This window comes from Pelmatolapia mariae, linkage group LG12 (assembly GCF_036321145.2).
Source record: "Pelmatolapia mariae isolate MD_Pm_ZW linkage group LG12, Pm_UMD_F_2, whole genome shotgun sequence".
NCBI lineage: Eukaryota > Metazoa > Chordata > Actinopteri > Cichliformes > Cichlidae > Pelmatolapia > Pelmatolapia mariae.
In genome coordinates, this window is record NC_086237.1 from 16,348,646 (window position 1) to 16,366,501 (window position 17,856).

The 17,856-nt window shown below is 41.3% G+C and overlaps 2 protein-coding genes across 2 annotated transcripts; both read left to right on the top strand.

The window, feature by feature from the left end:
- Positions 1–24: 24 nt before the first annotated feature.
- On the top strand, positions 25–5,675 carry sf3a1 (splicing factor 3a, subunit 1). Its single transcript, XM_063488953.1, has 16 exons — positions 25–75; positions 205–283; positions 948–1,057; positions 1,148–1,352; positions 1,455–1,712; positions 1,811–1,885; positions 1,978–2,128; positions 2,227–2,420; positions 2,615–2,732; positions 2,820–3,127; positions 3,214–3,462; positions 3,549–3,756; positions 4,468–4,622; positions 4,917–5,018; positions 5,111–5,182; positions 5,289–5,675. Exons 2-16 carry the CDS (start codon positions 236–238, stop codon positions 5,388–5,390), a joined length of 2,355 nt encoding a protein of 784 aa, XP_063345023.1. The 5' UTR covers positions 25–75; positions 205–235; the 3' UTR covers positions 5,391–5,675.
- Positions 5,676–5,848: 173 nt separating this feature from the next.
- On the top strand, positions 5,849–16,169 carry LOC134638395 (TBC1 domain family member 10A-like). Its single transcript, XM_063488954.1, has 9 exons — positions 5,849–6,568; positions 7,968–8,067; positions 9,697–9,804; positions 10,246–10,352; positions 10,478–10,592; positions 11,605–11,670; positions 12,186–12,375; positions 12,453–12,607; positions 13,396–16,169. Exons 1-9 carry the CDS (start codon positions 6,387–6,389, stop codon positions 13,900–13,902), a joined length of 1,530 nt encoding a protein of 509 aa, XP_063345024.1. The 5' UTR covers positions 5,849–6,386; the 3' UTR covers positions 13,903–16,169.
- Positions 16,170–17,856: the final 1,687 nt, after the last annotated feature.

A 17,856-nucleotide genomic window follows, 5' to 3' on the forward strand; every position in this document is an offset into this window, starting at 1 on the left:
TCCAAGTTCCACAATGCTGTGCGGTTTATTTCCGGAAGTAATTCATCTCCATTGGGTCAACGAAAGCGCGACGTAGTAAGTGTGTGTTTAACCACGGCAAATTTTAAGCTTTTAGCTCCTGTAGCCTTTATTGTTGACATAGCATGTGCTAAAAAGGAGTGTTTAAAATACGTATTTTTTTTCTTGTTGGTTTTGTGTTTGCAGGTAACTTCCAGTTTTACAATAAGTCGCAGCCATGCCGCCTGGGCCTGTTCAAATCGTTCAGCCGGAGGCTAACAACAAGGTAAGGGTACCGCTGCTAGTTAGCTAATGCCAGCACTGTAGCCTACATACGGCTTGCTTTTTTTGGGCTAACTTGTGAACTGGGTTAATTTTTGTCTTTCTATACTTTGAACTGTCTCTGTGATTTTTGAATTTAGCGAGCAGCTAGCGTCTATTTCTTTTTCTTTCGCTAAACGTTTGAGGTCGCAGAATTAAACCTTGCTAGCCCGTAGTTAGCTGTGATGGTAAATCTACACACAGCGTCTAAAATCTCAGTTTGAACCTGAAGGTAATTGCTGAGACGTTGCTGTCACTTCAGTACAACGGCAAGTTACTTGCTAAATTGAAAACAGATATTTGGATCAATGTGTTTTGTACAGAACCACATTTTTTCACGTAGAAAATTCACCGACCTACTTTCATCAGAACACTTGGTAGTTTTTACCGTATGGTGTGGACTACTACAGCGAAATTTAAAGTTTTTCAAAATGTTGTCTATGCTTTGAGTGTTGTAAATTGTAGTAGAGCAGGGGAAATATTACTTGGTGTAGTTGGAAAAGCTTTAACATCGGGTGGGTGTTAAGTGGTCCACTGTTTGTTTGTTTTTTTTAACCTTATTCTTTTATTTATCCATCTAACCCTTCTTTGGTTTATTCTAACTAACAAATGTGCTTTTGCGACAACAGAATGATTCAACAGCAGAAGAAACGCCAGCCACAAAACCTATTGTTGGTATCATTTATCCACCTCCCGAGGTCCGAAACATTGTTGACAAGACAGCCAGCTTTGTTGCAAGGTTGGTTATTTTATATGTGGCAGCTTTTTAAATATGTAATGGTAACCGGATTTCATGTATATGGCATAACTAATTCTTGCCAATTCACAGGAACGGGCCTGAATTTGAGGCAAGAATCCGTCAGAATGAGATCAACAATCCAAAGTTTAACTTCCTCAACCCGAATGACCCCTACCATGCCTACTATCGCCACAAAGTCAATGAATTTAAGGAGGGGAAAGCTCAAGAGCCATCTGCAGCAGTGCCCAAAGTTATGCAGCAGGCTATGCAACAGTCCCAGCAGCTTCCTCAGAAAGTAAGTCATTGAACTTCACTTTGCACTTTATTTTATTTTTTTTAATTAAAAAATAAAACTGGTAGTCTTTGACCCTGACTAATATTTTACATTTTTCTTTAGGTTCAGTCACAGGTGATTCAGGAGACAGTGGTCCCCAAAGAACCTCCCCCTGAGTTTGAGTTCATTGCAGATCCTCCATCAATCTCAGCATTTGACCTGGATGTTGTCAAGCTCACTGCCCAGTTTGTTGCTCGCAATGGCCGCCAGTTTCTCACTCAGCTGATGCAGAAGGAACAGAGGAACTACCAGTTTGACTTTTTGCGACCACAGCACAGCCTTTTCAATTACTTCACCAAGCTGGTGGAGCAGTATACTAAGGTGATTTAACAGATTGGGCTTCTCTTGGTGTGTCTTTAGTCAGGTGGTGATTCTAAACTTTCTAAGCATTATCTTGATTCTCGACTTCAATCCTTTAGATTCTGATCCCTCCCAAAGGCTTACTGACCAAACTCAAGAAGGAAGCTGAGAACCCAAAAGAGGTTATGGACCAGGTATTCTGTTTTAACAGTGACTGCTTCTCAAAATAACAGTTTATGTTTGCTCTTGCCCATGTTTGTAATATGTCCTGTTGTCCAACCATCAGGTAAGGTACCGTGTTGAATGGGCAAAGTACCAGGAGCGTGAGAGGAAGAAGGAGGAGGAGGAAAGGGAGAAAGAACGAGTTGCATATGCCCAAATCGACTGGCATGACTTTGTAGTGGTCGAGACGGTGGATTTCCAGCCTAATGAACAAGGTAATTATAACCACAGTAACTATATCTTTAAATAGTAACCCCCACCTTTAAATATTGGTACAATCATTTAATCTTTATTGGCATCTCAAATTCCTTAGGCCACTTCCCACCACCTACCACACCAGAGGAGCTTGGCGCTCGCATCCTGATCCAGGAGCGCTATGAGAAGTTTGGAGAGAGTGAGGAGGTTGAGATGGAAGTGGAGAGCGAGGGTGAAGATGAGCGGGAGGATAGGGGTGAAGGCCAGCCTTCACAGCCTGATCAAGACACACAAGTGCAGGACATGGATGAGGTTAGAATTGATGGAGTAATTAATTACTGCGGATTGCAAGCTGTTCGTGTCTGACCAGTTATAGATTTGATACTATATGTTTTTCTTTTAATTAAATGACATCTTTTCTAACCCACTGCTTGGAGAAGGAAAAAGAAGAAGAAAACTTTAAGATCTTGTAACAAAATCGATTAATCCCCTGCTGCTTTCTTTAGGGATCTGATGATGAGGATGATGGCATGAAGGCTCCACTGCCACCAGACACCCCCATGCCACCTCCACTGCCTCCAACTCCAGATCAGGTTATCATTCGCAAAGACTACGACCCCAAAGGTAACACTGTTCGTTATGTGAGCAAGTTTTTAATTTGTACAATGTGTTTGTTTTTGTTTTTTAACTAGTGTTACCTTTTCATTACAGCATCCAAGCCTCAGCCCTCAGTTGCAGTTCCAGACGAGTACCTCATCTCTCCCATTACCGGTGAGAAGATCCCAGCCAGTAAGATGCAAGAGCACATGCGTATCGGTCTGCTGGATCCACGCTGGCTGGAGCAAAGAGACCGCAGCATCAGAGACAGACAGACTGAGGATGAAGTTTATGCTCCTGGTTTGGATATCGAGAGCAGCTTGAAACAGCTGGCTGAGAGGCGTACTGATATCTTCGGTGTGGAAGAGACGGCCATCGGTAAAAAGATTGGGGAAGAAGAAATCCAAAAGCCAGAGGAGAAGGTAAAAACACTGAGTAACCGCAGTTTTTATAAAACTGTGTTTAACAATAATAATAACAATAATAATTGTATTCTTTTGCATTTCAGGTTACCTGGGATGGCCACTCTGGAAGCATGGCTCGTACACAGCAGGCAGCGCAGGCCAACATCACCCTGCAAGAGCAGATAGAAGCCATTCACAAGGCCAAAGGACTGGTGGGAGAGGATGACACTAAAGAGAAAATTGGCCCTAGCAAGCCAAGTGAAATTCATCACCAGCCACCCATCCCCTCCTCTGTACCCAGTTTGCCTAAACCTAGTCCCCCTGTCACAGCGGTGCCTCGCCCACCCTCCTCTGTAAGTTAAAATTGTAATTGTATACATTTGAATGCTTTTTGTTGTACATATGTACCTTCTTAACACGTAATGTGGTTATTGAACAGATGGCACCACCAGTACGCACCACTCTCTTGTCTGCTGTACCTGTAATTCCGAGACCCCCTGTGGCTCCTGTGGTGCGTCTTGCACCAGGACAAGTTATTACCCCAATGCCGCCCATGATTCCTGCTCCCCGCATTAACGTGGTTCCCATGCCGCCTTCTGCGCCTCACATCATGGCTCCCAGACCACCTCCCATGGTTGTTCCAGCCCGTAAGTTAACCCCCTAGGGTCAAGGGTATAGTTGGCTGTTTTTTACTACTTTTGATTTTCCTCTTGAATTAGATAAAATGCAGGTAATGGCTCAGGCGTTGTTTTGGAACAACTAATTACAAAACAATCAGGTGTCACAATAAGATGCAACATTGATTATTCCTGACTACACACTACCTTTAAACTCCAGGCAGGCTTGCAATTCTCAAATCTTGCTATCAGTGTCGCTGTTCTTTCTTTTGCCATTGCTCCCACAACTTCTCCTCAGCAACCAAATGCCTCGTGTTGCCATATAATTTTCTGATTGGTTGATGTTATATTTTTCCACCAGTAGGGTGTCGTTTTATTTATTTTTTTTATATATTTTAATTTTAATTTTTTTTTTTTTGCAAGCACTTTCCTTAGAATATCACATTTTCAAGCAAAAGCATGCCATGAATTATTGATCGTAGGTCAAATAAAACCATACTTATCAAGACAATTTAAAAACAGGAACATAGTTTAAAGTCTGCACGTAATCACATGACTCATGTAAGCTACTATAGCTATAGATGTAAGATACTATAGTTGCTATAGTATCTTATATCAATGACCATTGTTAGGGAAAATAATACTTGTCTTGAAGTAATTTGGTAACCAAACTTTTTATACACAGCCTTCTTTATTTTTATATTTAAATTCAAATAACCTTATTTTTTCCCCTTCCTCTAGCATTTGTTCCTGCTCCACCTGTGCCACAGCCACCAAGTGCTGCTCCAGCACCACCTGTCCACCCACCCCCACCTCATGAGGATGAGCCTGTCAGTAAGAAGATGAAGACTGAGGATAACCTGATTCCGGAGGAGGAGTTCCTTCGTAGAAACAAGGTTTGTTGGATCAATAAAGTATGGAAAAGGTGTTACGTTACATTTATAATTTACCAGTGCTACCACATCACTTTCATGGTTCAGTAGACTGGATTGGGACTTTGTGTGACCATCAGATTCATTTAAAGATTCTCAGATATGCAAAAAAGAAAAGTTCTTTTTGTGCACATGGTAGTAATATAGGGCTTTGTTTCCAGCTGTGGTATTTGAAAATAAACACAGCTAACCTACTTAGTAGAACATGGATATGTAGTTTCATCTGTTTTTGTGTCTGGATCTTTTTCCTGTCTCTAGGGTCCAGTGGCTGTTAAAGTACAGGTTCCTAACATGCAGGACAAGAGTGAATGGAAGCTGAATGGCCAGGTGCTGAATTTCACTGTCCCAGTCACAGACCAGGTATGCAACATGTTGGTTTGTTTTCTCTCTTTAAGGTTAAGTGGTTTCACACACCGCATTCTTATTGATTTGCAAATGTAATGTCTCCGCAGGTGTCTGTCATTAAAGTCAAAATCCATGAAGCTACAGGCATGCCGGCAGGAAAACAGAAGTTGCAGTATGAGGTAAAAATTTGCTCATGGCTTTGTTGGAATGTCTGATCTCATCTGCATTAATTAATATAAATGGCTGATTTATTAATTTGTTGGGTTTTTTTTGGTTCCTTTTCAGGGTATTTTCATCAAGGATTCCAACTCGCTGGCTTACTACAACATGAGCAACGGTTCGATCATTCATCTGGCACTGAAGGAGAGAGGTGGAAGAAAGAAGTGAGCCTTCCTTGCAGAAAGAAGACATGATTTTTTTTGTTGCTTTATTTTGTTGTTGTTTGTTGTGTCATAAAATTGTAATTTTTGTTTGCATTATATGGCATTTTTCATACAATTGTGTGCAAACAACATGTCCTCCTTAAAGGTTAAAAGAATAATACTCTGGATGGCAGTCATGATTTCACACTTTTGCTTCAGTCTTTTTCTTCTCTGTGATGCAACTTAAGTGGTAATTTGTAACAACATGTAGAGCCCACGAGATTCATTCATTGAAATAAAGGAGTTTTAAAAGGTCTGGTTTTGTTGCTGCTGCGTTCGCAAATCTAGCAACATGACATGGATTAGGACAGGTCACATGTGCTCACAGAAAAGAGCAGACATGGGATTCGCTTCCTCTTTCTTCTGCAGCCGCTAGGGGCAGACATAACATTAGGATGTTAAAGCCCAGGCGAGGGCGGTAGGCTTGGGATACTAGGAGAGGTAGAAATCTGTATAGTATTCTCGGGTGGGATGACAGGACGGCAAAACCAAGCCACAGCTAGCCGAGGACAAAATGTACTAGTTCGTTAACCAGGTGGTTTAGTAAGTAATCGGCTAACTATGTAAAACTAGACAATAATGTAGCGGCGGTTCGTTGAAGGAAGGTGGGGTCAATGTAGAAATAGTTTGGGATTGTTGTCACAAGCAGTTAAGGCTAACTTTTAGTACGTTAGCAACCCAGAGTTAGCTGGCTAATGTTAAAACTGGGGGAAAACCCATTCAAGTTAACTCAAGCATAACCAGTTTAATGTGACCCAGCGGTTGGAACGCACCCTTAGAAAAGATTTACGGACAAAACAGCGGTTGGAAAGTTTAACTCGCGCCCAGAAATCATGGCGTCGGTGCAGTTTGACTCGACAGCATATGCACAGGAGCAGATTTGACTCTGGGTTGTCCACAACCTCGCTGACGTTAGCTGTCCCGGCTAGAAGGCTAGTTTTTTTCTTCTTCTTATGCTACCATGGACAAAATGGAAAACGGCCGTCGATCTGTGGACACGGGGAGCATCAGGACTCTTAGCAGCAGTCACATTGACGACGAAAGCTCCTTGGGATCCGACTCGGAGATCAACGGCTTCACCAGCGACAGGCAGACGGATAAATATGGATTTATTGGTGGGGCGCAGAAGTATTCGGAGGACACGTAAGTTTCCTTTAACTCTGAGGCCATCTGTGTTGTTTTGCCATGCTTAATGATAATGATGATAATAATAATAGGTAGTAAATTTGCAGCCTGGTGTTGTGCATTAGTTGTGATGACAAGTTGTGCAGGTGTTGTTATGTGCCTCAGACAAACAGAGCTCCCGACCAGCTGCGTGGCACCGTGTTGTTTCTATTTTTTCCTTTCTTTCTTTCTTTCTCTTTTTTTTTTTTTTAAATTACCTTCTGTTTGCCACAGTCAACACAAGCAGTAAACGCGTAGATGAGGATTGAATGAGTCGTATTAATCTTCTTATTTCTGCCATGTAATGTTAAATTGTTTTTCTTTTAGTCTGTCACACAGTTTTTTGCGGTGGTAGGGGGGGGGGGGGGGGGGGTGCTGACTGAGCACTTCTGGCTGTCTGTGTCATGCTTGGATTTAATTTATCTCTGGCCTTTTGGCAATACAGTTTAGATCAGTTTCTTTTATTTTCTTTGTTTTGTAAGAAATCTATTTCGCTTTTCTTTTTGTGCTGGGTCTAAAGCCTGCATGACAGCAGTGAAACAGTGGAAGGAGTGGGTGAAAGTTATGGCAAGCACCGGCTGGCTGGGAGTTTCCTGTCTTGTGGAGTTTTGGCAGGCTTGGAGCCGCAGCTCTTGGTGCCTCTTTAGCAGAGGGCCTCTTTTGGCTCAGCTCTATAGATAGTCAGTGTTTAGCTTGTACTGTTTGGCAACAAAAGTATCTCTTTATTGTTTAAAGGCTCTGGGAGCTGAAGCTGCAGTATAGTCTTGCACTGATCTACAACACATAGGCTGCACTTTGTTACCAGAAGAGGTCTGTCTTAAATAAGAAGAGCTCTTTGAAGACGTTTCAGCCCTACAATTACAGGCTTGTGCCGATGAGATAATTACATACCATAGTAAAGCATCAGACCACAATTCATAATGTAGGTTATACTTGCTTACGTTTTCTTTTTCTGTTTGAGAATATAATGTAAAGTCCTTGACTCCCCCCTCCCTCCTTGCCTGTAAATATTTTACTGTTAAATTATCCTGACTGCAGCTCTTTCAGATCAGAGAGGCTTTGACATTAAATAAGTCTTGAGTTTGTATCTTTTATAGTTCGCTGACGGCAAATGAGCGATGGCCACACACACAGATCTGATGGCAGATGCAGAACGATAAACTGTCTTTGTGAGATTGTTTTCCTTTTAGAGCTTGGGCCAATTTGGAGGCTTATTTCAGACTTGCCTTATTGCAAAAACAAGCAAACTTTTGTCACCTGTCTAATTATTTCTGTGCTAAAAGAAGAGAAGATGTGTCGTTTGCTGTCATTTCAAGCAAAAAAGTGCAAAAAATGATTTGAGCTTTATAATTTTTTTTCCCTTCTGTTGTGTAACCAGAGCTCAGGATATACCTCCAGCGGTGCTCAGGCAAAGAGAGGTGAAGTGGCTGGACATGCTGAGCCACTGGGACAAGTGGATGATCAAGCGATTCAATAAGGTCAGCACCAGGTGTTAAATCAGTTACATAAAACATGTGGCTTGGTTGTACGGCTTCCATGGTGTTAGCCATGTGAAGTTCACCAGATCAGTTTCTTTTAAAGAGTTTCTGAAGGTGGTTTGCCGAATTGTATTGTGTCGTTTCTAGGAAGTTTTTTTTTTTTGTTTTTTTTTTTTCCCCCCCAGTCACAGGTACTCTTACACATGATCAAACAAAGCAAACGGTAACGCTCAAATGATTGCACAAGGACCAGACTTTGTATACACTTTGTTTTGCAGCTTCGCTCGTCTAGCTGGTTCTGTGTGAAATGCTCTCAGCGAATCGACGTAAAGCTGCAACTTAACCTCACACCCATGAATCGGCAGCAAGCCAGGACACAACCCCGTCCCTGTATCACTGCATATACTGTATGACAAATTGACGGTTTCAGATTCAGAGTGGGATTGTACTGGCTTCATATAAAATGATTCTCTTTCAAAAGGAATACAAAAAATGGCTCAATACATGACAGAAACGGCTAATTTAGCGGCAAGAAGTGTTCCTTTTCTCACTGTGCATGTACTATTAAAGGTCAGGGTTTCTAATCCTTTATTGTGCCCTCATGATTGATAATAATTGTACAGTATGAACTGTACTGTCCTTGAGGAAGTGTGCCAGCTTTGCTTTAGAGCAAACAAATGTGCTCAGAAGGGGTAATGCAAGTCAAGTCAAAAGTCTCAAGAGGACTCAAATGTGAAGGTCGGGTCAGCTAATCTGTTGCGACAACACCTGTTTGTGATTCCTGCTGAAAGATTGCAAAGCCTCAACTTGGAGACATGGCACGAGTTGAGATCAAATTTTATCAATGTGATGTTTTGCAGCATTCATTTTAGTATATTTTGGGCCTTTTGAAGGTCATAATGTTCTTCCTACAGTTGCAGCAACAAGCTTTTTTTCTATGCCTATCCCTTCCACACACTCGCACACTGCTGGATGCCTTTAGATCATTTTGGGGTTCGGTATCTTGCTCAAGATACTACTCCAGCACGCACACTGGAGGAGTCTGACGTTCCAATAAGAAGACAACCCGCTCTACTCCCTGAGTCACAGGTGGTAGAGTGTGTGTGTATGACTTCTGTTTATGTTTCTATGCACCTTAAATAATTGCCCCCTTGGAGATAAAGTTTTGTTTTCTGCATCCTGAAGATATAAATCACGTGGCATGTTTTTAATGTTACATGTCTAACTGAAGCTCTAATAAGAGACTCAGATGTTAGAATATCCCCAAATTTTGGCTTGTGTTTGATCAAATTCTGATCTTGCATATGCCAAATAAATTGGTGATCTAGATAAGTAGTAACTGGCCATTTTCATTGCTGAAAAGAGGAAGTCAAATCACTGGGTTGTAAGAGTTTTTAGAGTGCATGCAGTGCTGCAAGTCAATGCATCCTAAGTGTAAGCTGTTAGTTTCTAAGTACAAAACTACACTTATTTAAAAAAGGGAACAAATACCAGTGGCAGCTCTCTGATGAAAAACATTTGCTGTATCCGCATACCAGATTGCCTCTCTTAGCTTTTCTCAAGCTACATTCTCCCATGGTCCTTTGGTATATTGCTTTATTTGGGAAACCCTTTCGTTCTGTGACTCAGGTGAGGCTGCGGTGCCAGAAAGGAATTCCTCCTGCCCTCAGAGGCCGTGCATGGCTCTACCTGTCTGGTGGGAAGGTGAAGAGAGAGCAGAACCAAGGAAAGTTTCAGGTCCGACGGCTTCCTCTTTCACTTCCTCCTCACATCTCTGCTTAAACTCTACTTTGAGCTCATTTCATTTTTAAATTTCATTTGAAATTGGTACTGAAAGTGTGGTCATCCACAAGCATTACTCATTTAAGTGAGAACCCAGATATTTTTACCAAAGAGCTGGAGCAATTGCAGTTTTTATTATTGATCTTTTTTTTTGGTTTGTTTTCTATTCAGGTTAAGTGTTCAAAATGCATGCTAACATCTAGCCTCTGCTCATGCAGTGGTTAGACAATTCAGTGACCTTTATAGTGAATGAATAACTTAATTTATTGCTGAGATCACTAAATCCTATAAAAAAGAATCAGGGGTTTGTAGTCCTCCTACTTAAAGACAATGTAATCACTTATACTATATCACAAAGAGATCTCACTCTCATGTCCCCCATGCTCTTTTTGTCAGGAGCTGGATATCCAGCCGGGAGACCCCAAATGGATTGATGTAATTGAGAAAGACCTCCATCGACAGTTTCCTTTTCACGAGATGTTTGTGTCACGGGGAGGACACGGGTGAGCAGTCTACCACAATGTGACGCACAACACGGGAGTTGTTTACTGCATCTTGTTTGAATATGCTAAAATGTTGCGTGTGTGTGTGTGTGTGTGTGTGTGTGTGTGTGTGTGTGTGCGCGCAGGCAGAAGGACCTGTTCCGTGTTCTTAAGGCTTATACTCTCTACAGACCAGAGGAGGGATACTGCCAGGCTCAGGCTCCTATTGCTGCAGTGCTGCTTATGCACATGCCTGCTGAGGTACGAATTGCCTTCAACACAAACACACAACATCACTCACCATGTAAATTGTGTCCCTTGATGTGGATGATCTGAACACTTGAAGACTTGTTATGGTCTTTAAAACTAAAATCCACACTAAAAATAGAAATAGTGCTGTTTCTCTTATTTTGTAAGGCTCAGTTTTAGTTTGTGACCTCGGGAAAGTATTTTTGAGCTGAACTGCAGAGGGACTCGGTGTACAGATGATGTAATCTGTAGATGATTTCCAGAGCTGCTCCATAGTATAAATAATACATCAAATTTGAGATTATGATAGCAGCCAAGGTGACTGTAAAAGGGTTTGGAAATTTTGAACTAAAAAACGAGGCAGATGGCATCGCTGGAAAAATCCTATCATTCCACAGATTAAGTCTCTGCATGTATGTCAGAGTATCAGCTAATGGAATCATGAATTCCACTTATTCAGTTTTGCTTTGTTAGACATGGTGTGTGATTTTTAGACACACTCTGTCAGTTTGAGGAAAGTCTTGTGGTCATTAAAAGCACTAAGCAATTAATATGTTGAAGGAAAATTCTCCACGTGTAAGGCACTGCATCGTCACAACCTAAAGTATGAACTTCAGACATAAGAGAGAGAGCAGACTTTGAAGTGGATTTATCAGATGTGTGTGGTGGTTATATACATGCAGTTTTTCTGTCCTGGTGAGCATTTCAATTAAGTAAATTAGGTAAAGCATCAAAAATAACCAGTGTCCGGGGTGTTGCAAAGATGGCTTTTTATTGTGGATAGTTGCTTGGGAAAGGATTTTGGTTCGACACCACACTGTGTGACACAATAGCACTATACACACCAACTTGGCCAGTGTCCTAAGGGGGCCCGAGTGCTTCATAAGGGTAGAATGGATAGAAAGTCTTGTATTTAAGAGAACATTTCTAATGTTTTCCAGATTCTCTGTGACCCCTGGAATGCCTCTCTAAGTATAACAAAGAACTACCCTTACATTGTGTGTATGTGTGTGTGATTCTACAGGATGCTTTCTGGGGGCTGGTCCAGATCTGTGAGAAGTATCTTCCTGGTTACTACAGTCCCGGCCTGGTGAGACTGAAACACTTGAAAGCATTCATGATGACATGGCTCAGTGTTGGAAATGCAAAGAGAATAAGTTAACCTCAGTTAACTTCACTGCTACCAGAGCTGTGCACACCTACTTGTAGGCCTTTTGTTCACCAAAACTAGAATGTGTATTTTGTTGCCCACAGTGTGTGTGACGCAGTGGCACTGTGGTTATGGTTTTCTGATGAAACCAGTGGGCTGTTTACAGACTTATTTTCTCAGTAAGCTGTATGAGTAAACTTTCTTGCGTAATAATTGCCTCCTCCTGGTTTCTGTTGCAGTTATGAATTCCATGTTATGAAAGAAGGTTTGCTAATTAAATGTTTCCTCATAAGTGCAAAATCTGGGTAGTCGTGCCTAATGGGAAAACAATGTGTAGAAATAAGGACCGGTTTAATTTAATAGATGAGCGTCTATGTGCATATCTCATTTCAGCACCAGCAATGCAGAGTACAATACGTTTTTTGTTTAGAGTGTCCCACCGCTCCCTCTTTCAGGAAGCTATACAGTTAGATGGAGAGATACTCTTCGCCCTGCTGCGACGCGTCTCCCCTCTAGCCTTCCGGCATCTGGAGAAACATAAGATCGACCCCATCCTCTACATGACGGAATGGTTTATGTGTGCCTTCTCCAGAACCCTACCCTGGGCATCAGTGCTGCGCGTCTGGGACATGTTCCTCTGCGATGGTATGTATCTGCAGTGGTGCCTCGTAGAGCCTCTTTACTCTGAAATTAACTCATTGGCTCCTTCTTCCTCCTTTTAGGAGTGAAGATAATTTTCCGCGTGGGCTTGGTGCTACTCAAGTGCATGTTGGGAACTCGTGAGAAGCTTAAGGCCTGCCAAGGCCAGTATGAGACCATGGAGCTTCTCAAGGCGATAGAGCCTCGATACATGCAAGAGGGTTTCCTCGTTCACGAGGTAAGGGGTTTTTCCCAGATTGCTTTGCCTTCAGGCTGAAATGTCCATGAGCAAAGTCCTCAGTGTCCTGCCAGTGATTCTGATCTTTGATCTGCAGCTAGTAGAAGTGTAATCCAGGCCTAGAGTTGAATGTGGTAACTGTCTCCAAAAACTGAAGGTATTGTACTAGCAGTGAGTCGTATAGATGCCTAAAGATGGTCTCTAGTTGTCCTTTAGTTTGCTCTTTCAAGGAGGAACTACATCCCAGATATCATGCTTCTCATCACATGAGATACCTAGTCATGTGAGGCTACCCAGTTACCTATTTACTTTAATGAGACGATAAGAATCAAGGAAAATATGATTTAAAAACAGAGTTTATTTTACTTTGCTGATATCAATGTTTTCTAAACACGTGACCTGACTTTGTTATTGATAAGTCGTTTTGATTATCCTGCAGTGATGTAAACAGCATTGTGTCATATTGTGAGGGAGGAGTTAGAGGGAACAATAAATGTTCCTACAAGTAGTCAAGAGAAAACCAGCGAGTCTGAGAGAGTGAATTAAAGTGACACACAGACAAATTGACCAGAGTGCTGGCTGCCTGGTGTCTGGTTCCTTGTATCGAGCTTTGTGTGAGGGTCTGTCTTCCCAAACAATACCCCCTGTTATATGTAGCGCCGTCTTGACTGTGTGTGGCGGTCATTTGGCATTTGCAGACAAAGTTCACAGTCTCAGTACAATGGCCAGTCATGGAAGGAACATGTGAGCACAGCAGTGACCGGGTGACTTGATTTTTCCTTTTGCAGATTCTCGAGGTGCCGGTGACGGCGCGAGACGTGGAACGAGAGCATCACATCCAGCTCAAGCGCTGGAAGAAAAACCGCGGGGAGCTCAATTTCAAACCGCCTCCGAGAATGCACGGCGCTCGGATCATCATGCTGGCTGAGCCACCCAGGCGCCAGGACCTGCAGCAGAACCCCACCATTGTACTTGAAGTGCCTCAGACTACCCCACAGCTGCAGAAGGGCAAGGAGGAGAAGAAGAGTAAGAAAAAGAAGAGCATGAAAAAATCCCAGCCCACAGAGGAGATTCCCAATCCTTACCCTCTTCCCAGTGACCCTCAATCGTCATCCACAGAACCGCCTGCCCCGCCTCCAGGCAACAGTGTGACGCCAGAGGCCGCGGCGCAGACTGAAACGGACTCAGCTGGAGAGCAGAAAACGCCTCCTACAGACCTCCCCTCTGCCAAAGAATCTACTCTTCAGCGATCTACACAAAGCCTCAGCAGCACAGAGCAGGACACATACTTGTAGCTCTGAAAGTGTGTGTGTGTGTGTGGGTGAGTGGGTGTGGACAAAGCACCAGCACTCTTCCGTCAACAGCCAGCCAGCCTTGCCGAAGTCTCTGAGTGGCCAGCATAACCTATTTTTTTCTAATATCGGACTACTTTGTATGCATTTGCTCATTTTCCACACAAGTTTGCCTTTGATATTAACAGCATACACTAAAGCACCTTTACCATGTATAAAACTACTTAAATGCTTTTGCCATTTGTCACTACAGAGCTTCCTCTTAATGCTTGATTCTCTTATTTAGACCATAAGTCTTAGTATTGTTTTTTTGGAAGGGAGACAAGTTACTGCTTTACTGCGGGCAGAGTATTTCAAGTGTTCGGTAATCTTAATAAGGTGCCGGAATTCTTGCAGTTTATGGGTTTTCACTCAAGTTCTCTTGTAATAATATGCAGCAGAGGATGTAAACTCCTGATGCACGCGCCACACATTTCAGCCTCTCAAGTCTTTGTATTTCATTTTGATTTTTTTTTCCACTAGAGGGCAGCCTTGCAGCTATAAATGCTGTTAGGAGAGGCAACCACAGAGAGGATGGGATTCAGTAAAATTGGGAGTGGGTACAAGTGTACTTCTCTGAAGTTGAGATTAAATTTTCTCTCACAGTGGAAAAATTGTATTAAATTTAGCGACTGAAGTGGCGAAAGTAAGGAAGTCTTTTCCAACAAGCGTGAGTTATTTAAATACAATTTAAAACATGGAGTTGTGTGTGTGTCCTGCTATGCAAAAACAAACAAAAACATCTCTTTGTTTTTCCTGAATCATTTGAACTGCTGTTTAGCTGTGTATAAGCTCCTCTTCTCACTGTGTGAGGCACTTCCAGCCACTTCGGCTCACGAGTCATTCCCAGGCAGCAGAGTGGAGAACACTGGACTTTCCTCACTGTATGACACATTCCTGCCTTCTTAAAAGCTAATCACTTTAAAGACCACCTCTTACCCAGTGCAAATCTGCATTCTGAATGTGTTTGTGCACACGAAGCAAATCACCTAATGGTGCTGACCTTCCTTTTGGCTCTGCTTAAGGTCTATTTGGACATGTGAAACCATTAAGGTGTTGGATCCATTTTTGTATTTTGGGTGTTTGTTTTTTGCTAGAGCTTCCAAAGCAAATTAAGACTGTTACTCTGAGACGATCTATGACCCCTACATGTGACCAGGCTCCTTTTCTGTGCAGTCACGAGGGATCACGGGATTTCAGGATTTACTGGGATTTCTGTAGCTGTTTGTATTTTTTGGGGGAAATGCGGTAGCATGCCTGGATTGTGAGGCTCTTTGTCTTTCTTTTTTTTTTTTTCTTTTTTTTTTCCAAAACACCACAGTCTTATTTTGGTGGCATTCCTAGTCTTTCTCAACTATCAATACAATGGTAAAGGGAGTCTTGACAAACACAAGTGCACGTGTGTTAAATGTGTTTGTGCATAACTAATATTAAAAGAGTCTTTGCTAATAAAGCGCGTGCTCAGCTCAGTTATAAAACACAGCGGGGATATAAAAAGATGACATTTATCAAGCAGTCACTCTCCCCTTATGCAATAGTTTAGTTGCTTGTGCCGCAAATCCTCACATTTCACTCATATTTTAATTTAATGCTCTTTGTGTACATATATTAAAAAAAACTATGTAATGAACTGTATTTTCAAGTGTATACTGCTATATTTTTTGTCATGCAGTTACAGATACTACAGAGGTAGCTATGTATGTCATTTGCAGTCAGAGACGGTATATATTATTTTTTTTGATCAGCATTTGTAACACTAGGAAAACAAAATAAAATTTCAGGGGAACCTTTGCCACTAAAATGCTTTTTCTCACTCTAAAAGTGTTACTGTTGCTACTAGGTTTTAAAAAGGAGATCCTCTCCAGAACTCCCGTGGCATGAGTTTTAGTCTTGCAGATAAGTGGCTGTGTTGCATATATGATTGCTGTCAATCTAGATTGTTATTAAACGCCGGGATCTTTAGACCTGTTTGTATGTAATGTCCCATGTTCACCAGCAGATGGCGGACCAGAGTCATCTCTTGGAAATGAGAAGTTTGCCTGTATGTGAGTGACAAGCTGAATGCCCTGTGCGATCCAAGATGTCTCCATTAATTCCACTTTTTTTTCTTTCTTTTTTTCTTAATGCTGCACCAGCACAAGGTCAACTGTTACGTTAAATACTGTTTTGCGTTACATTTTTTCAAAAATGCCACGTTTGAGAGTGATGTGACAGCTCTACTTATGAATAAATTTGTTCTACAGCCAGATATTGACTGCTGTTTGTTTTACGTCGGGGACATTATATATGGGAGAGAAAAAGCCTTCAAATCAATGGGAAAAGTGGGGGGAAAAACCTTGTTATATACGATTTTTTTTAAAGAACAGTTGATGTACATGCCTATAGGCTACATGTTTTTTGCTGTGCTGGCGGCCACTGATTTTATTTCACAGAATGATTCAAAAACAATGAACCAAAAAGTTCTTGGGTGTGTTTTAAGAAGTTGGCAAAATTTTCGTTTATTAGTAAGTTGTCTTTTGTTTTTTTTAAATCTGCCTAGCAAAGCTAAGTGCATTTCAGTTTACTTAGAAATTTCAACTTACTGTTACACTTCTGAGTTATTTCTGTGTAAGCTGAAATTTTGAGATCCATGCTTTATGGATAACCAAAATAAATTCTTCAGTTGTGGAAACGGGCAGCTTAGTATGTTTGATTTGGCAGGTTTTTAGGCCAGGGTGCCAAAAAGTGATTTATGATGTTTCTGTGTGTTTATATTGGTAAATGGACTGTAGTCAACCGGTCAAGACATAACTTGTACCTACAATATGATTGTGATCAATCCAGTCCTTTTTGGCCACTTAAAATATCTTTAATTGTGATATTATATTTGTTGCAATTTCTGCTACCCTGTTGGCCATACTGCTCTTGAAAATTAATTTTTAATGTTAGTGACACTTTACCCGGGAAAAGAAGGACATGTTGCCAAAACCTGATTGCAGCTTAGACCTTGTGGCAGGAATGTTTTTTCTGGCTCGGCATGACCTGATGTCATTCATGAAAGCTATGTTATACATATGTTTAACAGACTATAGACCAACAAGTCATTTACAACTAATTTACAACTTTTTTTTGGCATCACACCTGACTTCCTCACTTCCCCCTAAAGGCATCACAATTCCGAATGAGACTGGGTAAGTAATAGTTCACACATACCAAATATTTTACATAAATTACTATTATTATTTTATTTTTGTCTGTCTGTATGTTTTTATTTTTGCTACAGTGTATTTGTTTTATTTCTGAAGGTTAGTGTTGTTATGCTAAATGTGTAACTGCGAAGCAGCCTGTTAGCTTAGCTTAAAAATTCTAGTGTAGTTAATTGTATGTTTTGTTTTTTCTTGTTATTTCCCCCAAAACACTGCCACGAGGGGTTTCGAGGCATTTAGTAGTGAAAGACATGCTGGTAAGTTTATTCTGTTGCTTTTAATAGAGTCAGGCTAGCTGTTTCCTCAGGTTTCCAGTATATAATGTATAATATATATTCACATATATTCACATATTCACACAAAATATATATTTAAAACCCAAAAGACAAATTTTGGAGCTATGCTGGATGAAAGTGTGCTTAAGCAGAAGTTTCCTGGTTGAACTGGAATGGTTTTTAAGGAGGCTTTTAAACAATAAAGATAAACTACATTTAATCTGGCATAGTGTTATATGATGATTTATCCCCTCCAGTGATAAATTTCCTTTCCTATAACGATGTTATTCTGCATTATGTCAACCCTGACATCGCAGATACAACAGTGTGGTACAAAATCTTATCAATTGGGAGTCTGTGGTTTGTTGTCTATTTGTCTAAGTATGACGAAAGAAAGATTGTAAAGCCACCGTAGGAATGTATGTCCAGCATATTCGACCCTTCTCCTGTCAGGCTTT

What these genes read in the sequence shown, in the direction of transcription:
- sf3a1 (XM_063488953.1), top strand. Translation starts at nt 236, where the DNA reads ATGCCGCCTGGGCCTGTTCAAATCGTTCAGCCGGAGGCTAACAACAAG. An exon ending in TGGTGGAGCAGTATACTAAG is followed by an intron (nt 1,713 to 1,810) that starts GTGATTTAACAG and finishes TCAATCCTTTAG; the next exon opens with ATTCTGATCCCTCCCAAAGG. An exon ending in TCCCATGGTTGTTCCAGCCC is followed by an intron (nt 3,757 to 4,467) that starts GTAAGTTAACCC and finishes CCCTTCCTCTAG; the next exon opens with CATTTGTTCCTGCTCCACCT.
- LOC134638395 (XM_063488954.1), top strand. Translation starts at nt 6,387, where the DNA reads ATGGACAAAATGGAAAACGGCCGTCGATCTGTGGACACGGGGAGCATC. An exon ending in CAGAAGTATTCGGAGGACAC is followed by an intron (nt 6,569 to 7,967) that starts GTAAGTTTCCTT and finishes TTGTGTAACCAG; the next exon opens with AGCTCAGGATATACCTCCAG. An exon ending in TGATCAAGCGATTCAATAAG is followed by an intron (nt 8,068 to 9,696) that starts GTCAGCACCAGG and finishes TCTGTGACTCAG; the next exon opens with GTGAGGCTGCGGTGCCAGAA.